The sequence below is a fragment of the Rutilus rutilus genome, assembly GCF_951802725.1.
Source record: "Rutilus rutilus genome assembly, chromosome: 16".
Classification (NCBI taxonomy): domain Eukaryota; kingdom Metazoa; phylum Chordata; class Actinopteri; order Cypriniformes; family Leuciscidae; genus Rutilus; species Rutilus rutilus.
Window position 1 is genome coordinate 4,934,357 of NC_140224.1, and position 18,066 is coordinate 4,952,422.

The 18,066-nt window shown below is 35.4% G+C and overlaps 1 protein-coding gene across 1 annotated transcript; it reads left to right on the plus strand.

Moving 5' to 3' along the window:
* Window positions 1–903: 903 nt before the first annotated feature.
* Window positions 904–16,585, plus strand: LOC311306184 (integrin alpha-X-like). The gene is made up of 30 exons (XM_084434448.1): window positions 904–1,060; window positions 2,619–2,724; window positions 3,688–3,791; window positions 3,883–3,953; window positions 5,902–6,016; window positions 6,138–6,268; window positions 6,372–6,514; window positions 7,006–7,153; window positions 7,482–7,632; window positions 7,758–7,831; window positions 8,682–8,799; window positions 8,912–9,045; window positions 9,167–9,313; window positions 9,441–9,641; window positions 9,813–9,946; window positions 10,036–10,172; window positions 11,725–11,876; window positions 12,097–12,228; window positions 12,737–12,810; window positions 12,965–13,106; window positions 13,278–13,376; window positions 13,452–13,531; window positions 13,676–13,762; window positions 14,622–14,700; window positions 14,836–14,931; window positions 15,031–15,111; window positions 15,206–15,316; window positions 15,414–15,527; window positions 15,815–15,925; window positions 16,033–16,585. The coding sequence occupies exons 1-30, from the start codon at window positions 913–915 to the stop codon at window positions 16,120–16,122; spliced, it is 3,510 nt and encodes a 1,169-aa protein (XP_084290574.1). The 5' UTR covers window positions 904–912; the 3' UTR covers window positions 16,123–16,585.
* The last annotated feature ends 1,481 nt before the right edge of the window (window positions 16,586–18,066 follow it).

Consider the following 18,066-nt stretch of genomic DNA (forward strand, 5'->3'; position numbering starts at 1 on the left):
CACCTTGACTTTAGCCTGTAAGGTTAGGTTTAGAACATGGTGTTATCTGTTCTGACATACAGTGTGAAAGCAATGGTAAATTTGGCAGTAAAAATCCATTGTTTTGGTCTTGTTTGAGCTTGTGTGTAAAAGAAGTTCAAGCATTTAAAATTTGTGTTAATTGTATGCATTTTGTGTTAAAGCAACAAGAAATGTGTTAATAGTATAGCTTACACAGACGGATGTAGTGCTAACTGTGTTAAGAGTTTTGGAAAATTGTTAAAAGTATTGAAAAATCTGTCATAACAATCGTAAAAAACTGTAAATGTGGTTTCTGTGGGACAGAAAGACAATGTTTTCCACTTATTTTTTAATTGCTTTTATAGCTAAATGATTTGGATAGATTTGGAATGTTTCCTTTGTAAATGCTTAGACGTGAAAGTTGACTTCTGAAAATGATTTTTTAAATATTTTTTAATATTGAGTTACTACTTGGGTTGAAAAATAGTAAAGCAAAATGCACTAGGTCTCTATGTAAAGCATATATATGATGATCTCATACCTGTTCCTTTTTCTTTTTCTTTCTTTTTACTTGTATTATTATTTTATATAGGCTATTATACTGTATATTTTCTTTTCCTATTTGTTGTAGTCTATTTTTGTTCAGTATTTTATTGTCATGTTTATTATTTGCAATTTGACTAGCATTTAATAAAAAATAAAAACAAAACAAAATAAACCACTTTATTTTTCACGCCCCTAAACATGATGCTGAACGAAACAAACTGTGACTGGTTGCTTCACATGTTAGTCAGACGTCCTCTTGCGGCAGTCCCTGGTCATAGCAGCGATGGAGTCCTCCTGACCTTACCTTCTGTCGTCAGTCTGATGTGAGATTATCACTAGTGTGGCAGTTCCTCTTTAGTCACATGCATGAATCTATTTCCATTCGATTTATTTCTCATTCCCACCAAAGACTCTTCATTCAATCAAGTGACTCCACAAGTAGCGGTTCCTGTTGTTCACTGTTTGTATGCAGAAATGGACTGGAATTTTCGATTCCTCTCATGTTTGTTTTGTGGTAAGATAAAGTTTTTTCTGTAATTAAATATGTGGAATAAGCTATACTGAAATGACTTTGCCTAATGATAGAATAATTATACGAGAGACAAAAACTCCTCAATTATATACAATATGCTTGCTGTAAACTTTGGATTATATGTGGTCTTTTGCTTGATTAAACTTGATAACGTCAAATATAGGCATTATTACAAATAATTTTGTCTGATCTGTTGATACAATGCTGTAAATCTATTTAACTCTAAAAAGCCTAATGTATCATATTTGATACACACATTTCTATGGACTCTAAACGATCAAAACTTTGCTGAAAAAACTGCCATCTGAATGGTCTGTAGGCTAATTCATACTTTTTCAGTAAGTGAAATGCCTGAAATGCACCAAATATTTGTAAAAATCTCCACCTTCAGGTTGTTGCACATGTGTCTCTTCACTGATTTTTAGAAAGTAAAAGCAATAATGAATTTTATATTGTTAGTACTATTTATGTTTTATATTTAAAGATGAACATTTACTGGACTGAAGCAACTTAAAGGAGCTGTATGTAAGAAATGTATTTCAATTAATCATAAAATGGCCCTGATATGTCACTAGACATTAAGAAATCATGTTCATTTCAAATACTTATATCACTGACAACAGTAGTACGGCCAGGATATTGTCATATAAAAAATGAAGTTGCAGCCCTCAACTGATGTTGATGTTGTCATGTTGTGTTTTGGCCTGACGCTCCACCCTCCACCTATCTACCAATCACGAAGTCAGTAGTGTTTCAGCATCCGGGTTGCCAGCTCAGCTCTAGTTACCACAGCTACGTTCCTGCTGGATCCTGCAGCCTATCTGGCAACCTCGAGTCAGGGGGGAGGGGGAGGGGATACACCGCTCTACAGTAATTTGAAAGTGATTGCAGTACCAGTTTTGGCCACAATCTTACATACGGCTCCTTTAAGTTTACTTGATTGTCCAGACACACTGAAATGCATGCATCAAATATGATCCATCTGAGGAACTTTTTTTTTTTTTATCTCATTCATCAGTGTATTTCATTGCATTATACATTTATCCCACAATTAAAACTAGCATTTAAAGACATATTATTGGTTGATACAGAGTGATAAGTGATATTTATATGCATGTTATGTAGGTCTGTTATAAAGATCTTATTGTTTTACATTACAAGCTATCAGAATTCCATCTTACGTTTTGACCATATAAATAATATCTGTACCAAATTGCATATTTTTGCCTCTGAATAAGATCAAATAAAATACATATTTTTACTAGGCCACATCATACTATATGAGCCATAAAAGCCTGATGTATCAAGTATAATAAACAAACAAAAAACAAGTTGCATATGTGTTTTTTGTTGAGTGTTAGTTTTTTAGATTTTGTCCAAGGTTTCAATAAACTGTTCCATTTCACAATTTTAATCGAAAATTTGACTATTATTTCATATCTTTACAGGGTTAAGAGTGATGCATTGCTAACTGTTTTAAATCACACTCAAGATTACGAGGCATTTAAAAGCATGTCATTTCCTTTCTTTTACATGTTAGTATGTCAGTCATTAATGGCCTTCAACATTGATCCTGTGACCTGGAAGTACTTTACAAACAGTGCAAACAGCGGCTTTGGCTATAAAGTGATACAGAAAGGTGAAAGGTGAGCTCACCAGTGTTACTACAGACCACTCAACCGTACGTCAAAAGCTGAGGCTGTTGAAAACAAGTACTTTAATAATTACTTATTAAAAGCCTTAAAGGTGGTATCAGTGATTTCAGGCCCAAAAATATTTTTATCACATTCATCTAATCTTTCCTAACGATCCGCTAGCTGCCCGCCCCATAAGCATGCCGTCAAAAAACCGCGTCTCTGTAGGCAGCCTAGGCTCTGAGATCTGAACACAAAAACAAATGGTTTCACCAACCACTCAAAACAAAAACAAATAGTGTTCCAACCAATCACCGATAGGGGGAGGGTGTTGTGAGGTTTTGGCCAGCTTTTTCTTCAGCTCTGACTTTGCGTGCAGCCGTGCACGAGCACAAAACCTCACAACACCCTCCCCCTATCGGTGATTGGTTGGAACACTATTTGTTTATTATAGATTAGATGAATGTGATAAAAATATTTTTGGGCCTGAAATCACTGATACCACCTTTAATAGCTGTAACATTATTCAAAATGATTAATGTTGAAGTTGCAGTTTAGTACATTTAAAATGTATCAACTTTAAAAGTAATTTTAACTACATTAGTCACTGTAATGTACAGTAGGTCATGCTGTTGACATTTGACAACTTCTAAATGTAAACATTTTTGAGAGCCACTGCTGACGGTTCTGGTCCAGTTAAAAATATTGTTTGAAATTTTATACAGTTTCATACGTTTTTGAATTCCACCTAATGCTTTGCCAGTAAATCTAATTTCCCCTTTCTACGATTTTCTGCAATGTAAAAATATTTTGCAACACTTATCTAAGAATAACTTAAAACTATGCTGATGTCCATTTTTTTTTTTTATACGATCAGAGGTTTTTGCGTCATACTGAAACAGCACACCCAACCAGGAACACCACAGATTTCTCCTTTTTTAACATGTTCTCTTATTCTCCTGTCTTCTTCCATAGTCTACTTGTGAGTGATCCTTTAATACAACACAGTCAAACTCAAAGAGGACGAATATATCGTTGTGCTGTCACTGAAAGAAACTGCATTCCACTGCCCATTACCGGTACTTTGTTTGTAAATGATACTTTCAAGTTTGTAATATAAGAAAATAGTTGATAATATATCTAAATCAAAATCCACTTTTTATTCAACAGTCACCAATGAGGCTGTCAACATGTCCCTTGGACTTTCAATGTCTCTAGATCCTCAGTCTTCAAGAGCAGTGGTAAGTTTCATATTTTTAAGGGGTCATGAACTTTTTATTATTATTTTATGTTTCCTGAAGTGCACTTATAATTATAATGTTGGTGTGATTTTTACATGAAAAATGGTCATAATTTAGAAATAAAAGGCCATTCTCTACCCTGATTTTACCTCTGATTTGAACGCTCTGTTTTAAGGGGCGTGTCTGCCGTGAGACTTCAGTGTAAACGCCCACTGTTATGATTGGCTAACATCTTAGCATATGAAATAAGTATTACATATGGAACTCTCTCAAAATCTTTTACTATGTTTTTACCATTACAGCTGTCGAGATTAACTAATAGTGAAAAGTGTTGATTATAGTATTATATTTAGTATCTACTCCCGTCACATGAAAGGTTGCAGCGATAAACACTGTAGCCGATGTTGTGGCAAAAACAATAATTAAAGGTGCTCTAAGTGATGTTGGGTGACGTCACTTCTTGTTGACGTTTGAAGTACTGTCAAGCAAAACAGAGGCTAGCTAGACCCTCCCTCCTCCCCATCCGCGCACTAACCCCCCAAACCACACCCCCAAATCATTCTTGTCGGTTATTGGCTGGAACAGTTTGTTATGTTTCGTGGTGTGGGTGAGCCCAGTTTGTTTTTCTTGCCGTTTGTGGAGCCTGTGGTGTCTACAGAGACCGCGTTTTTTTACAGTGTGTTCAGGTGACAGGCAGCTAGCAGATGGTGAGGAGATGTTTGCTGTATGTGACAAAAAATGTTTTGGCCTAAAAAACGCGTGACATCGCTTAGAGCACCTTTAAACAATCATCATCACTGCATAAGAGACACCAAGAATCAAATTGTATTTTAAAAAATATTTATTCTCTTGCAAGAGGCTTAGTCACAAAATCACAGCAGCTACCCCGTGACGTGAGCAAGACCTGACACCCAGCCCAGGAAATTCCCTTCTTATACTCCTTCTTCAAGGTCTTTCCTCTGTAGGTTTCCACTCACCCAGCATGGCCACATCCACATCACATTTAGAATAGAATGACTCCTCTAACCCCCCTTGGCTAAATTATCTTCCATACCTAAAGAGTTCTTAATCATTTGTCTTACTGTGTGTGTCTTGCTTACGCCAGGTGCACAAACATACATAAATTCCAGAAGAGAAACGAATGCTTAAAACCACACAATGTCTAAAATATAAATTTTTCTACAACACCGATGACAGCCGATGTCTGTTGAGCACATGAATGCAGTGATCTCGTCATTACAGCACGATTTTTGTGCTCTCACTAATGATTTCATTATAACTAACAGTGCAAACACAATAGATTTTTCATTGTGCAGTGTAGATGGTGTCATTGATTATAACGTGAGTTTAAGAGTCCAGAACTCGTGCTGTGTGATTGACAGCCCCAGCGATTAGAAAGGGAGTGTTCTTTGATCACTTTCTGTGTATAATTTAATCACAATTAAAATAACAGATTATTTTCATGCTACTTAGAGAAACCATGTCAAGTTGATCGTTTAGACACTGGCTCGATTTACTGACACATAAACAGCAATAAACGATTTTGAGACGAACATCTGACTGTACATGAAGTACAGTTCTCAATTCATGACCCCTATTTTGTGAGAATAAAAAATCTTAGTGCTGTTTTTCTACATTGTTTAATAATGCTAGGAGAAACTATATTTTGATATCCTAAAAATGCTATCATATCCTAAAAATATTATACTAACAATTTGACTGCAGAAGCATGGAAGGCAAATGCAAGATTTGGTGCATGTACTGTATATATTTGTATAATTTGAATTAATGTTACATTTGAACCTACAATTTGCAGTCAATCTAAAAGATGTCCAAAATAATTTATTAATATTAGAGTTGACAAATTTTCATAGTGTAAAGCTTCAAATGTTACACTAAAGTCCAGAATAGAGTGTCATGTTGAAAATAAAATCTTAATTTCTCTCAGGTTTGTGGTCCAACCATACCTAAGACCTGTGATGGTTTAACCACTTACAACGGCATGTGCTTTAAAATCAGTCCAGATAATGTTGTGAGCAGATCTGTGCCAAAGACTCTGAGAGGTAAATGTATGGCATTCTACCAAATCCAAGCAAGTCTTCTTCATACTGTATATACTGTATTACATGATTATTCAGATTAAATGAATATATATAATGCAATTATTAATTTCTCCAACTTCAGAATGCCCAGCATCACAAATTGATATTGCTTTTTTAATGGATGGATCTGGAAGTGTAAATTATCTGGATTTTAAAAAGATGAAGGCTTTTGTTATAGAAATGATCAAAAGTTTTGTAGATCATGATACACAGGTATGATAATCCATGCATTTATTATGATTTAGCTTGTCCATGATTTTTACCCCCATTTTTCAGCGCATCAGGCACTAAATCTATCTATCTATCTATCTTACAGTTTGCCATTGCTCAGTTTTCTACACAATGTGTCGTTCATTACAAGTTTGAAGTCAAAGACGTCACGGCATGGGAAAATGCAGTGAATAAGATATCTCAACAGAGAGGATGGACAAACACCGCAACAGCTATAAGACAACTTGTGTGAGACATGACTGCTGATATTTTATTGGAATTCTTTTATCTATGCCATTAAAAGTAATATTACTTCTGACTGAAAGACATAAAGTGAAGATAAGTTTAACAGGATATTTAGTGAGGGCTTGGGAGCACATCCTAATTTAAAAAACGTATTCCTCATTTAAAGAAAAACTCGGATGATGGATACAAGTAAAAAACTGTGATACAGTAGATGTCTGAACAACCATGCAAAAAGTACACGAAAATAAATGTATAATGAATGGATACACATATTGCTATGAGTCTTTTTGCATCCATTTGTGTGTGTGTGTGTGTGTGTGTGTGTGTGTGTGTGTGTGTGTGTGTGTGTGTGTGTGTGTGTGTGAATATGTAACAGTGTTTCATAATTTGAACAATGTTTCAATGACAAGCAATGTAAACTTAAAAGAAATGTATCCTATACAGTTGCATACCTATTGTTGATTGAATATGTTGTACTATTTTATTTTCAATAGGAATGAGCTTTTTGTAAGTAATGGAGGCGCAAGACCATCAGCCAGTAAAATTTTGGTTGTTATCACGGATGGTGAATCAACTGATTCAAAGTTGACTGAAGCTGTTCAACAAGCACAAGCTAAAAATATAATACGATATGCTATTGGGGTAAGATTTGATTTTGCTTCTGCTAAATTAAAAAAGACTTAACTATATTAATTGTGCAAAAAGTGATTATACTGATTAAGATCTAGATGGCTATTTGGCTAGGCAAAATCAATTTGTCTTGGAAAAGTTTTGTGAGATTTGAAATTTTTGGTGAACAAACACAAGATCTGATCTGGCCATTGTAAAAATGTGTATGAAAATTACTATCCACTTTTTAAAATAAAATCATTCATCAAAAAAGAGGGTTATTAAAATATTAAAAATCAAAAACCGTTATTGAAATCATTACATTCATGAAGTGTTACAATTATCATTGAATTTTTCTTAGGTTGGCGATGCTTTTGCTAATGACAAAGCAAAAAGGGAGCTGGCAATTATTGCATCTTTACCCACCAATAACCATGTGTTCAAAGTAACCAATTTCGACGCGCTGGAAAGTATTCGTGAAAAACTCAAAGAGAACATTATTGCCATTGAAGGTATGTTTGCAGAGGGAATGAAAAATGAATGACAGAGAAAATGTTTACATTTTACTTTGTTCAATGGATTGATTTAAAATAATACATTTATAGTTAACTGTGTTGTCGCTGCTTTTATTTGCTAGGAACCCAGACCTCTGGAGATTCATCTCGAATGGAGTTTGCACAGGACGGGTTTAGTGCAGCATTTACATCAAATGTAATTCTGTGTATTTCATTTATTTGACACCAAACTAATGAAAAAGATTAAATCCATGGGTTAGAAATAGTTTTACTGAAATGAATTAGGAGCCGTTGAATTGCTCTTTTTACTGTTCTGTTTAATTCATGTCTTTGCATGCTATCCATGCTTTTCACACTTTACTATAGTCATTTTAGATTTTTACGTTGGAATGTATTTTCAGGTTTTTTTTAACAACAATTTACTTATTATACTCATTATTTACTCACCCTCAAGTTGTTCCAAAACTGTATGAGTTTCTTTCTTCTGTTGAACACAAAAGAAGATATTTTGAAGAATGTCAGTAATCAAACAGTTAATGGGCCCCATTGACTTCCATGGTATTTTTTCCTACTATGGAAGTCAATGGCTACAGTCAACTGTTTGATTACCGACATTCTTCAAAATATCTTTTGTGTTCAACAGAAGAAAGAAACTCATACAGTTTTGGGACAACTTTTTGGGTGAACTAACTAAACCTTTAATACAGTACAATGTTACATCAGGTCAAATGAACTGCTAGAGTTGTAAGGTGCTATTTGTAAAGCTGCTTTGAAACCATACGTATTGTGCAAAGTGCTATAAAAGTCACCTGGAAGTTCATTTGCATCAGGGCAAATCTAGCTGTTTGCATTCATGAATCAAGTTATTATTATTATTAAAGCATTTGTTGCAAGCATAGATATCCATGACGTTTGCTGTTTTGATGTTTGACTACTCTTCCACCTCAATGAAAAACACACTGTAGATTTTGCATGCTTGTAAACTTGTGTGGAAATATTATTTCTTAAATATTTCTGTTTATTGTTATAATTTTATCTGCATTCAGACAGATATGATAATGACCGCAGTGGGAGCTTTCCAGTGGAAGGGTGGATATCAGCTGTACAAACCAAATGATAAATCAGATGTCTTTCAAGCTGGAAGTGAGCATGACAGTTATTTAGGTGAGATCTCTTTTTCGATTGTGTAAATCAAAAATAAATCAGTCAAAACATCAGAATACTTCTGCTTCTAAGTATACTTCTAAGAATACTTCTAAGTCAGTTTTCTTTACAGGTTATTCCTTGGCAATAGCAACAATGTTCAGAGCAAAGTATGCAGTCATGGGAGCACCAAGACACAAGCATAAGGGACAAGTAACTGTTTCAAGAATTGATCGAAGTGGTTTAAAACAACTGGATCTTCCTAAGGTTGTAACACTCAAATTTATGTGAAATATTAGCACATCACAAATTAATGTAAGCGAGTGAAAGTACATGAGCTCAGAATAGCTGTATGGTAACTATATTGCTTCTCTTCCTCTTTTCTCAGCCTCAGATTGGCTCATATTTTGGAGCTGAGGTGTGTGTGGTGGATTTGAACAGTGACTCCAATACAGACCTACTTTTGGTATCGGCACCAACGTACATAGAGTCCGACCGGGAGGGCTTAGTGTTTGTTTACATCTTCACGCGTCGGGTCAGTGTTTTTTTGGAGATTCAATTAAGACTAACATTTTTAAAGAAAGTTAATCAAGTAAGAGTGAATAAATGTACATTTGTGTCTGTTTAACCCTGTTTCTCCTCTCTCTGTTATATCTCCATAGGCAAACTTCATTTTTTCGGATACACTGGTGGGCATGGCAGGTCAGAGGGGTCGGTTTGGCTCTTCTCTGGCCAGTCCAGCAGATCTGAATGGTGATGGTTTCATGGATGTGCTGGTTGGAGCTCCTTTAGAGGAGGATGGACAGGGCAGCATCTACATCTTCAATGGGATAGATGGAGGGATCATTTCAAAATACTCACAGGTGAAAAAGACGAGGGTTGGTTGCAGCTTAAAGTGATAGTTCACATAAAAATGAATTCTATCATCATTTATTCAGCCTCGTGGTTCACCTTTCTTGCATTACTTTTCCTTGACTCACTTCATTGACTCTAATATATTTATTATCTGTTTTATTCCCTCTTGAATGAAACAGAGGATTGCTGGATCATCTGTGCGACCAGGTTTGCGGTTCTTTGGGATTTCATTGAGTCAGTCTTCTCTAGACCAGACTCAAGACAACCTTCCTGACATTGCTGTTGGGTCCAAGGGAGCAGTTCTGCTTCTCAGGTCTGTTTTCTTTTATAAAGAACTAAAATATATACAAATACAGTGTTTCAGCCATAATCATTCATATGTGTTATATTTGGCTCTTTCAGGTCCAGACCCATCATCCAATTGGAAACCAAAGTCACTTACAACCCAACCAAAATACCAACCAGTGAAACAGACCAGTCAGTGGAAAACACCATGCGAGTGTGTTTCACCATGCGTCCATACAGACACATCATAAGAGGTTTGTCCAAATTTAGCAGTATTCCTTTATGTTGTAGTTCATGTTTAAGTGTTGAAGGAGCATTTCCCCTGTGGGAACAGTGATCTTTATTGAAAGTGGGTCATATATGTCGAAATGTAACATCAATTTTGAATTTGGTGCCTTCTTGACCGAGGAAAGACAAAACTTTAGGGCGCATTTGTATGGAAGACAACAACTCCCACAATGCACCACATTGCACAGCTCCGCAAGCCACTGCCACTAATCCAGAAACTAGGATGGTTCACAACACAAATGTCCGTGCCCCGTGCCGCCTCAGCTGCTCTTCGCTATATTGCGGCTCGTAAAGGTAGCCGCGGACATCTGATTCGAGCATCAGACTTTCGAAATCCTCTTCTTCCATATCATATTGAGTACCTTCCGCCATTGTCATAACTTCACATCTGGCTTCACAGCGCCTGTTAGCTTAGCTTCCAAACAAGATGGCGGATATTGCTTTTAGTTTCTGCAAGTGAAGTCCCAACCACTGATCTGTAATAGGTCTTTAGCGTGAGTGGGTCCCACCCCTTGGAAAAATGAGGAACGAGTGTTTGTAGACTCAACCCCTCTACAAAGATATGGGACTTCCTGCTTAGAATGACGCAAAATGACGATTTTTACATCATTATAAGCAGGAACTGCTACACTGAAATCCATATTTCTCCCGTCTCTGGGGAAAATGAGGGAATAATGCACGACCATTAAAAAATATGACTGGGTTTCTAATGATACAAAGCTTAATGCAAATGGGTGAAGTGTTCCTTTAAAAATTTCCAATGTGTTTCTCCAATGCCTTATAAATAAGGACACTTTCTTTGTCACTGTGGTGTTCTCAAAACCTTTCTCTGAGAATCACAACTAGCCCAACAGCTTTGGCTCAACCAATGGCGTGAGTTTGGGGGTGGAATTAGTTGTTGGACCAACCAATGGCAGCCAGGGGGAGTGTTCTGGAAACCAGTCTGATAACGGCCTTATTTTTTTCAATTCCATTTGATGTTGCTGGTAGCACAAACTACAGCTTTAAAAGCTTTTTTCTCTCTCTCTGAGAGAGAATTCATTTAAATTCAGTTAAATGTGCTGTAAGTTTTATTTTATTTTATTCCACATAGAAAAAGTTTTCAACACTGATAATAACAGGAAATATTTCTTGAGCAGCAAATCAGCATATTAGAATAATTTCTGAAGGATCATGTGACACTGAAGACTGGAGTAATGATGCTGAAAATTCAGCTCTGCATCACAGGAATAAATTACATTTGAACATATATTTAAATACAAAACAATTATGTTAAATTGTAATAATATTTCACAATATTTACTGTATTTTTGAATATCTTGAATTGAATCTTAAATCTTGAAAATCGTACCACTCTCAAACTTTTGAACGCTAATGTATTTATATAAATATGTTAGACATTTATAAATATTTTATCTTTGATTTACAGAATCTAAACGTTTGAACTGCAAAAGAATTTCTTCCATGTATTCATTTTTATATATGTATATGTAAGACTGTTTTATGTTCATTATCTAGACCTATCCGCAAATATCAATTACACCATAATGCTGGATGCCAAGCGACAGAAATATCGAGCAAACTTCTCACCCAAAACCCGGTTCCTCAGTAATGTGTTGAACATTAGATTGGATGCAGAAACTTGCAGAAATCATCCTTTCTTTATAGATGTAAGTCTGAAACATCACCACTTTTTGACAATTATTTTTTCCTATCTCACTCTTTTGAATAATACAGTAAATCAGTTATTCTGGCTGTAAGACATAACAATTATGAATGAAATTTAAATGGGAATAATTCAATCTCAACAATGCAACAATGTGGTAATACATACTGAAAATCCTGATTTTAGGGTAAATGAATGTCATTGATCTATTCTTGCCCACTCAGGCTTTCTCAGAAGATGCTCTGAATCCGTTGTCCAATCAGTTAACATTCACATTTGAGGGTCTGCCACTTGCCAGACTGCAAAGGATAAAGCCAGTACTCCTGCCAATGATAAAGACCACCACAGACCACAGTGTAAGAGATGGCAACCGATGTTTGTTTTAAAGTATGAATCATTCAGATGTAACATTAAAGGGAAAGCTCATTTAAAACTGAAACCTCTGTCATCATTTAGGTCCACTGTATATGACTTTGTTTCTTCTGTCGAACACAAAAGTAGATATTTAGAAAAATGTCTTTGCTTGTCCATTCAATGAAAGTCAAAGAGGTTCAGTGTTGTTTTGGGCCTTATTGACTTTAATAAGACAAGTTCAAACATTCTTCAAAATATCTTCTTTTAGGTGAGTAAATGATGACTTACAGAAAGTCATTTTGAATGACACAAGGGTGAGTAAATGATGACAGAATTTTCTTTTTTTGTTGTTTTTTTTTGGAGGAACTATCCAACTCATAGAATTATTTTTAATTTACTAGGCTCTTTTTCACATGTCTAAAGATATGAATTGCTAGTGCAATACAGTGATGTAATTTTATATGATTTAAGAATGTACTGTATATGTAAATATCTCACCTCATTCCACAGCTGGATTTTGAGATAAACTGTGGACATGATGATATTTGTGTTGATGACCTCAGGATGGATTTCAATTTCTCTGGGTGAGCAAATATTTACGATTAGTTATTCTGTATTAGATTAAAGATCAGCACATGAATATGTGGAAATAGATTACAAATTGAGGTGCAACAATAATAAGTTATGGAATCATCCTTGTTAAACTGTGAGTATCTCTCTTTGGTTTCTGTGATTCAGATCTACAAACATAGAGGTTGGGATAATGCAGGAGCTCAACGTGACAGTGTTTGTAGAGAACAGAGGAGAAAACTCATACAACACTCTCTTCACCCTCGAATACCCCTTTGGACTTTCCTACAGGAGAATCACATCTAAACAGGTGAGACCAGGATGATTTTATTAAAGAGACTCACAATTCATCTACGAATCAAGTACAATTTTACTGAAAGGCATTTTTTTAGGCAAGTGGAATGTTTATTGCCATTGAATTTTCTATGCTTTGGTTATTGAATGAATATTATTATTTACACATCATTTTCTGTATGAGCAGGGCAGAGTGGAGTGTGTGTCTCTGGATGCTGAGCGAGGAGTTACACTGGGAGAAACCTCCTGCCAGATCAGTAAACCCATCCTCAAGGGAAACACTCAGGTGAGCTCACTATTCAAATCGTCCTGTGTGTTTTTCTGTTCAAGCACTCATCATTTCCTCTGTGTCCACTTCTAGGCTGTGTTTCATATTGCATACAGCATCGATAAAGAAAGCACCTTTGATGAAAGTGTGACATTCACCGCTAAGATCAACAGGTATTATATAATTTCTGGGGGTTGTTTGAGTGCACTCAAAGTGTACAAGAGCATCACTTAACCATGAGCTGTTAAGTAGTTGCTCACATGAGAAACTGATAACTGAAAATGCTCCTACTTACCAAAACCCTCCATTACTTACAGTGGGAATGACCAACACTCTCAAACCAGTGAACTTTCCAGACAGAAAAGCATTGGTGTCAAATTTGCCATTTACATTGCCTTAATAAGGTTAGTGCGCTTGTTTTTTAAAAGTCATTCTCAACTGGGTTTGCTTCAGCACCCAGATTTGACAGTGGACATAGTTTCCACTTGATGGCCAGTGTAAAATCTGTGGTTCTGAAGCAAAACATATACATAAATTGCAATTGCAATTGCTTTTGCTTTAGAAAAATCATTAAGTTTTTGTAATGTTTTTTAAATATATCTTCTGCTCACAAGGCTGCATTTATTTGATCAAAACAACAGTAATATTGTGAAATATTATTACAACTTAAAATAACTTTTCTTTATGTGAATACATTTTAACATGTAATTTAAAATGTAATTTCTTCCTGTGATGCAAAGCTGATTTACTGCTCAAGAAACATTGATGATAATCAGAAATGTTGAAAACAGTTTTGCTGCTTCTCTTTGTACTCTTTAAAAAAAGAGAAGTGAAAGCAGTGTAAGTCAGCAACTTCACTCAAAAGCCAGACGACATGCAGTGTTGATGAGAAAACCGGAAATATTGTTCAAACAGATCAATCTTATTAGACAACTTAAGGAATGAATGGCTGTCCCATAGTAAAGAGGTCCAAAATGTCTTTATTTGCATTTTATTTGCATGTCCATAAATCTTTTTCTTTTAATTATATAAGTTTAGCATTTATATAAATGACTATCAGTTCTGAGAACTAAAAACATCATAAAATATTTCATAATATTACTCTTTCTTGATCAAATAAATGCAGCCTTGAGCATAAGAGACTTCTTTCAAAAACATTACAAAATTTTAATGATTTCAAACTTTTGACCCACGCACACACACACACACACACACACAAGATTTAAATTGCTGTCTGACACATTTTCCCTTTATTTTAATAAGACATGAAGATTCAAGCATCCACATTAATTTTACTGCACAGAAACCTGATCTTGAAAGACCAGTCAAACAGATACTGAAGGTACTGTAATGACATTCACACACTTCCATGAACATAAAAATTAATGAAATAAACATTATCTGACCGATTTCTTATTCTCTATATCAATGTCTTTTCATGGCAAAAATTGAATTGTAATATCCTTCTCTCTTTCAGGTTGAAAATGACTTTAGAGAATTAAATTTCCAAGTTTTCATCAGAGTACCAGTGCTTTTGGGAGATAAAATCATCTGGACTGACAAAAACCTACAGGCATGTATATATGAATGTGCTGAAAAATCCCATCTACTGTAGATTGATTCACATTTATCATATTAAAAAACAACCAAACACTTGTGTATGTGCTTTTAGATTCCAGACTGTGTGAAACAGAGGGATGAACGGCCGCTTTTAACCAATTTTATGGAAGTAATTAAAAAGGATCGTGTGTTGGTGAGTGTTTGAGTTTCATTCCCTGATCGAACAAAAACAAATCCATGAAATATAATTTCATATTCTTTGTGCATTGACCCCATTGCTCCATCAGAACTGCTCTGTGGCGGTGTGTGCCGTGTTCAGCTGTGACGTCACTCTCACAAAGAATGAAAGGAAACTCTATAATATATTTGGCAATGTGAGCTCTGGATGGATTGAGCAGGTATCTGACTTTTAAAGCAATTCATATCACAGAACAGACCATATATATTCATAACTCTTTGATCATTTCTTATTGTCATGATCTGTGTCTCTCTCAGACTGGACTCAAGGCTGCAGTTTTTGAGTTGGTCAGTTCAGCGTCTCTGGATTATGACAAGAGCAAATACATTTTCTTTTCCTCTGATTCTCTACACACTGCACCGTCTGTCCAGGTGATGCATTTTCTTCACAAATAAATCGAAAATAAAATATAATAAAATATTTTTTTTTAATAATATTGCAAAAATTAAACCTAAACCATAAAAAAATAACCTTTTAACCTACAAGGTTGTAATATGTGCTGTACATTTACATACAGTATACTACAGTAGATCTTACGTTTTTCAGTCCATGCATATCTAGAAAACCTTGCATGTTTCAGGCCTTAATGATATTATGCTTATAAATATGTGAAGGTGGATTGTCAGAGGTAATATTGTATTCATCAATGTGTTTGTAGATTAACACTCAAGTGGAGGTGTATGAGGAGGTGAACCTGACCAAAGAGATCATTGGAGGAGTAATAGGAGGACTGCTGCTACTGGCTCTCATCACAGCAGCACTCTATAAGGTGTGTATATGTTCAACTTTGAACTTTTCTTTTTCAGCTGTCTAACTTGGGTTTACTTTTTCAAAGTTGTAATGCATATATATGCCTTAATTATCATTTTCTTTCAGGCTGGATTCTTTAAAAGCCAGTACAAGCAGTTGCTAGAAAACGCAGAACAAAGTGCTGAAGATGGGCCAACCACTGAAAAATTAGGTTAACAATAATAACCAACCACTCTAGATCAACCACAATAGTGGTGTATTAATGTTCACAGACCACATAGTTTAAAAAAAAAAAAAAAAAAAGTCTCTGCATTTCACTTTGCTGCCACCAGTTGATGAACTTATGCAGCATGAAAAGGAGATTCAAGCTGTTTATCAACATATTTTTTTCATTCTGTATGAAAGTAAAAGTTTATGAAAGTATTATGAATATATGAAAACATTTCAGAGTAATATTGATGTTTTAGTGTTTCGTTAGAAAAATAATTTGTAGGTTTCATACATTTAGACTGTTTTGAGCAGTCATGAGTTATACGTTTCAAATGAATTTAATTAAATCCATTGAAGTCAATGGAGTTCATACTGGTAATTCTCATCAAATGTTCTTATAGATTTCATCTATTGATATATTCAAATAAAATTTCTCATGAATATTGATAAAAATATATATTTTCTTGCATCACTGGTTTTTGCTGTTGTTCTTGAAAAATTAGAAATTTCAAAGAATCTCATTAATTAATAAAAGTGGGTAAATGAAGTAATAGCATGGTAAAAACATGGTAACAGTCAAAACATTTGTGCATTCGCTCATTAATGAGAAGTTACTGATTAGATACTAAATGGTTTTAGTTACGTTTACAAAACTTACGTTTGTAAGGTTGGAAGCTTACGCTGCTATTTTGAACCAATAATCGGAAACAAAAGGCAGTTGAAGGATGACGTGTATAATTCAAATATTTATGACTCCATGAAATTTGTTGTTATTCTTTAAAGGTAAAGGTCTTTCCTAGAACTGATAGGAAAACGTAGGATTTAACCTGAATGTTTAGGTAACTGAAGTTCCCTTTCGTGGTCACTATGAGTTACATTGTGACAACGAATGGGGTTTTGCTTAGAAAGCCTCTCACCTTCGAGAATTAGAAAACGAGCCAATGGCAATGAAATGCCTTGGAAATGCCTCTCACAAAAAGAGCTTTCACGCGGCACGTCTTTTTAAAGATGTCTCGCCCGTGCACTTCTGGTTGCGGTCGGACTGTATCTGATTCTGATGGGTACAATAACTGCTTTGTGTGTTTGGGCATTGATCACGCTAAAGCAGCGTTTGTGGATGACTCATGTTCTCATTGCGGGAACATGACCATCGCAACACTACGGTCGAGACTCAATGACCTCGTCAGAGGGAGAGTCCCCTAATCCACACCCCGATCTACCGCCTCCACGAGTAGGGTTGGGAATCGTAAGAAATTTTCCGGTTCCGGTTCCGATTCCGCCAAACAATTCCGGTTCCGGTTCCCGTTCAATAAAAAATATTAAAATAACTAATAAAAAAATAGTTGTAAGGGAAAAATCCACAATCCTTTTTGTGTTTATTTCTTATACTTGTCAAATGAGTTTAACAGACTGGTAATGTCAACAAATTCAACATATTGTTAAGCAATTTTTGCTTCTGAAGGAAAATAAAAAATTTCTGCATTCTCTAGAATAATTTGGGACCTCTCCTATAGCTTATATAATTTCCAGCAGCGGAGAAGAATACCCTCTCAGAAGGGGTAGAATATGCTTGAACACATCATGTAAGATGTGTGTAGAACAGATTATTTTTAAAATCGTTTTGAATGATTGATTCATAAAGACTTTACTTAATACTTTACTCGTTACTGGATAAATCAGCGCTCTAGCAGTTAATAAACAGAACTGCATGCGTCTTGCGGAAGAAGCCGGATTGCATTGTTGCCGGAGCTACTTCTCTCTATTTATATCTATGACGAGTCACGCAGGCACTGGGCTACTCCGCAGCGGCTGCGATCCGCCAGTATAGTCCGAGTATAAACGCTTATTGCAGGCTTAACATAGTAGGCTAATTCAGGATAAGTTCATGATGCACTCGCTCATTGTATATATTTAGTAAATTCTGAACACAAAAACGTTCTCTGGGTCAAC

Coding starts and splice junctions, on each gene's coding strand:
- LOC311306184 (XM_084434448.1), top strand. CDS start 913: ATGAATCTATTTCCATTCGATTTATTTCTCATTCCCACCAAAGACTCT. Junction 13,107..13,277: donor GGAGAATCACATCTAAACAG/GTGAGACCAGGA, acceptor CTGTATGAGCAG/GGCAGAGTGGAGTGTGTGTC. Junction 14,932..15,030: donor GGACTGACAAAAACCTACAG/GCATGTATATAT, acceptor ATGTGCTTTTAG/ATTCCAGACTGTGTGAAACA.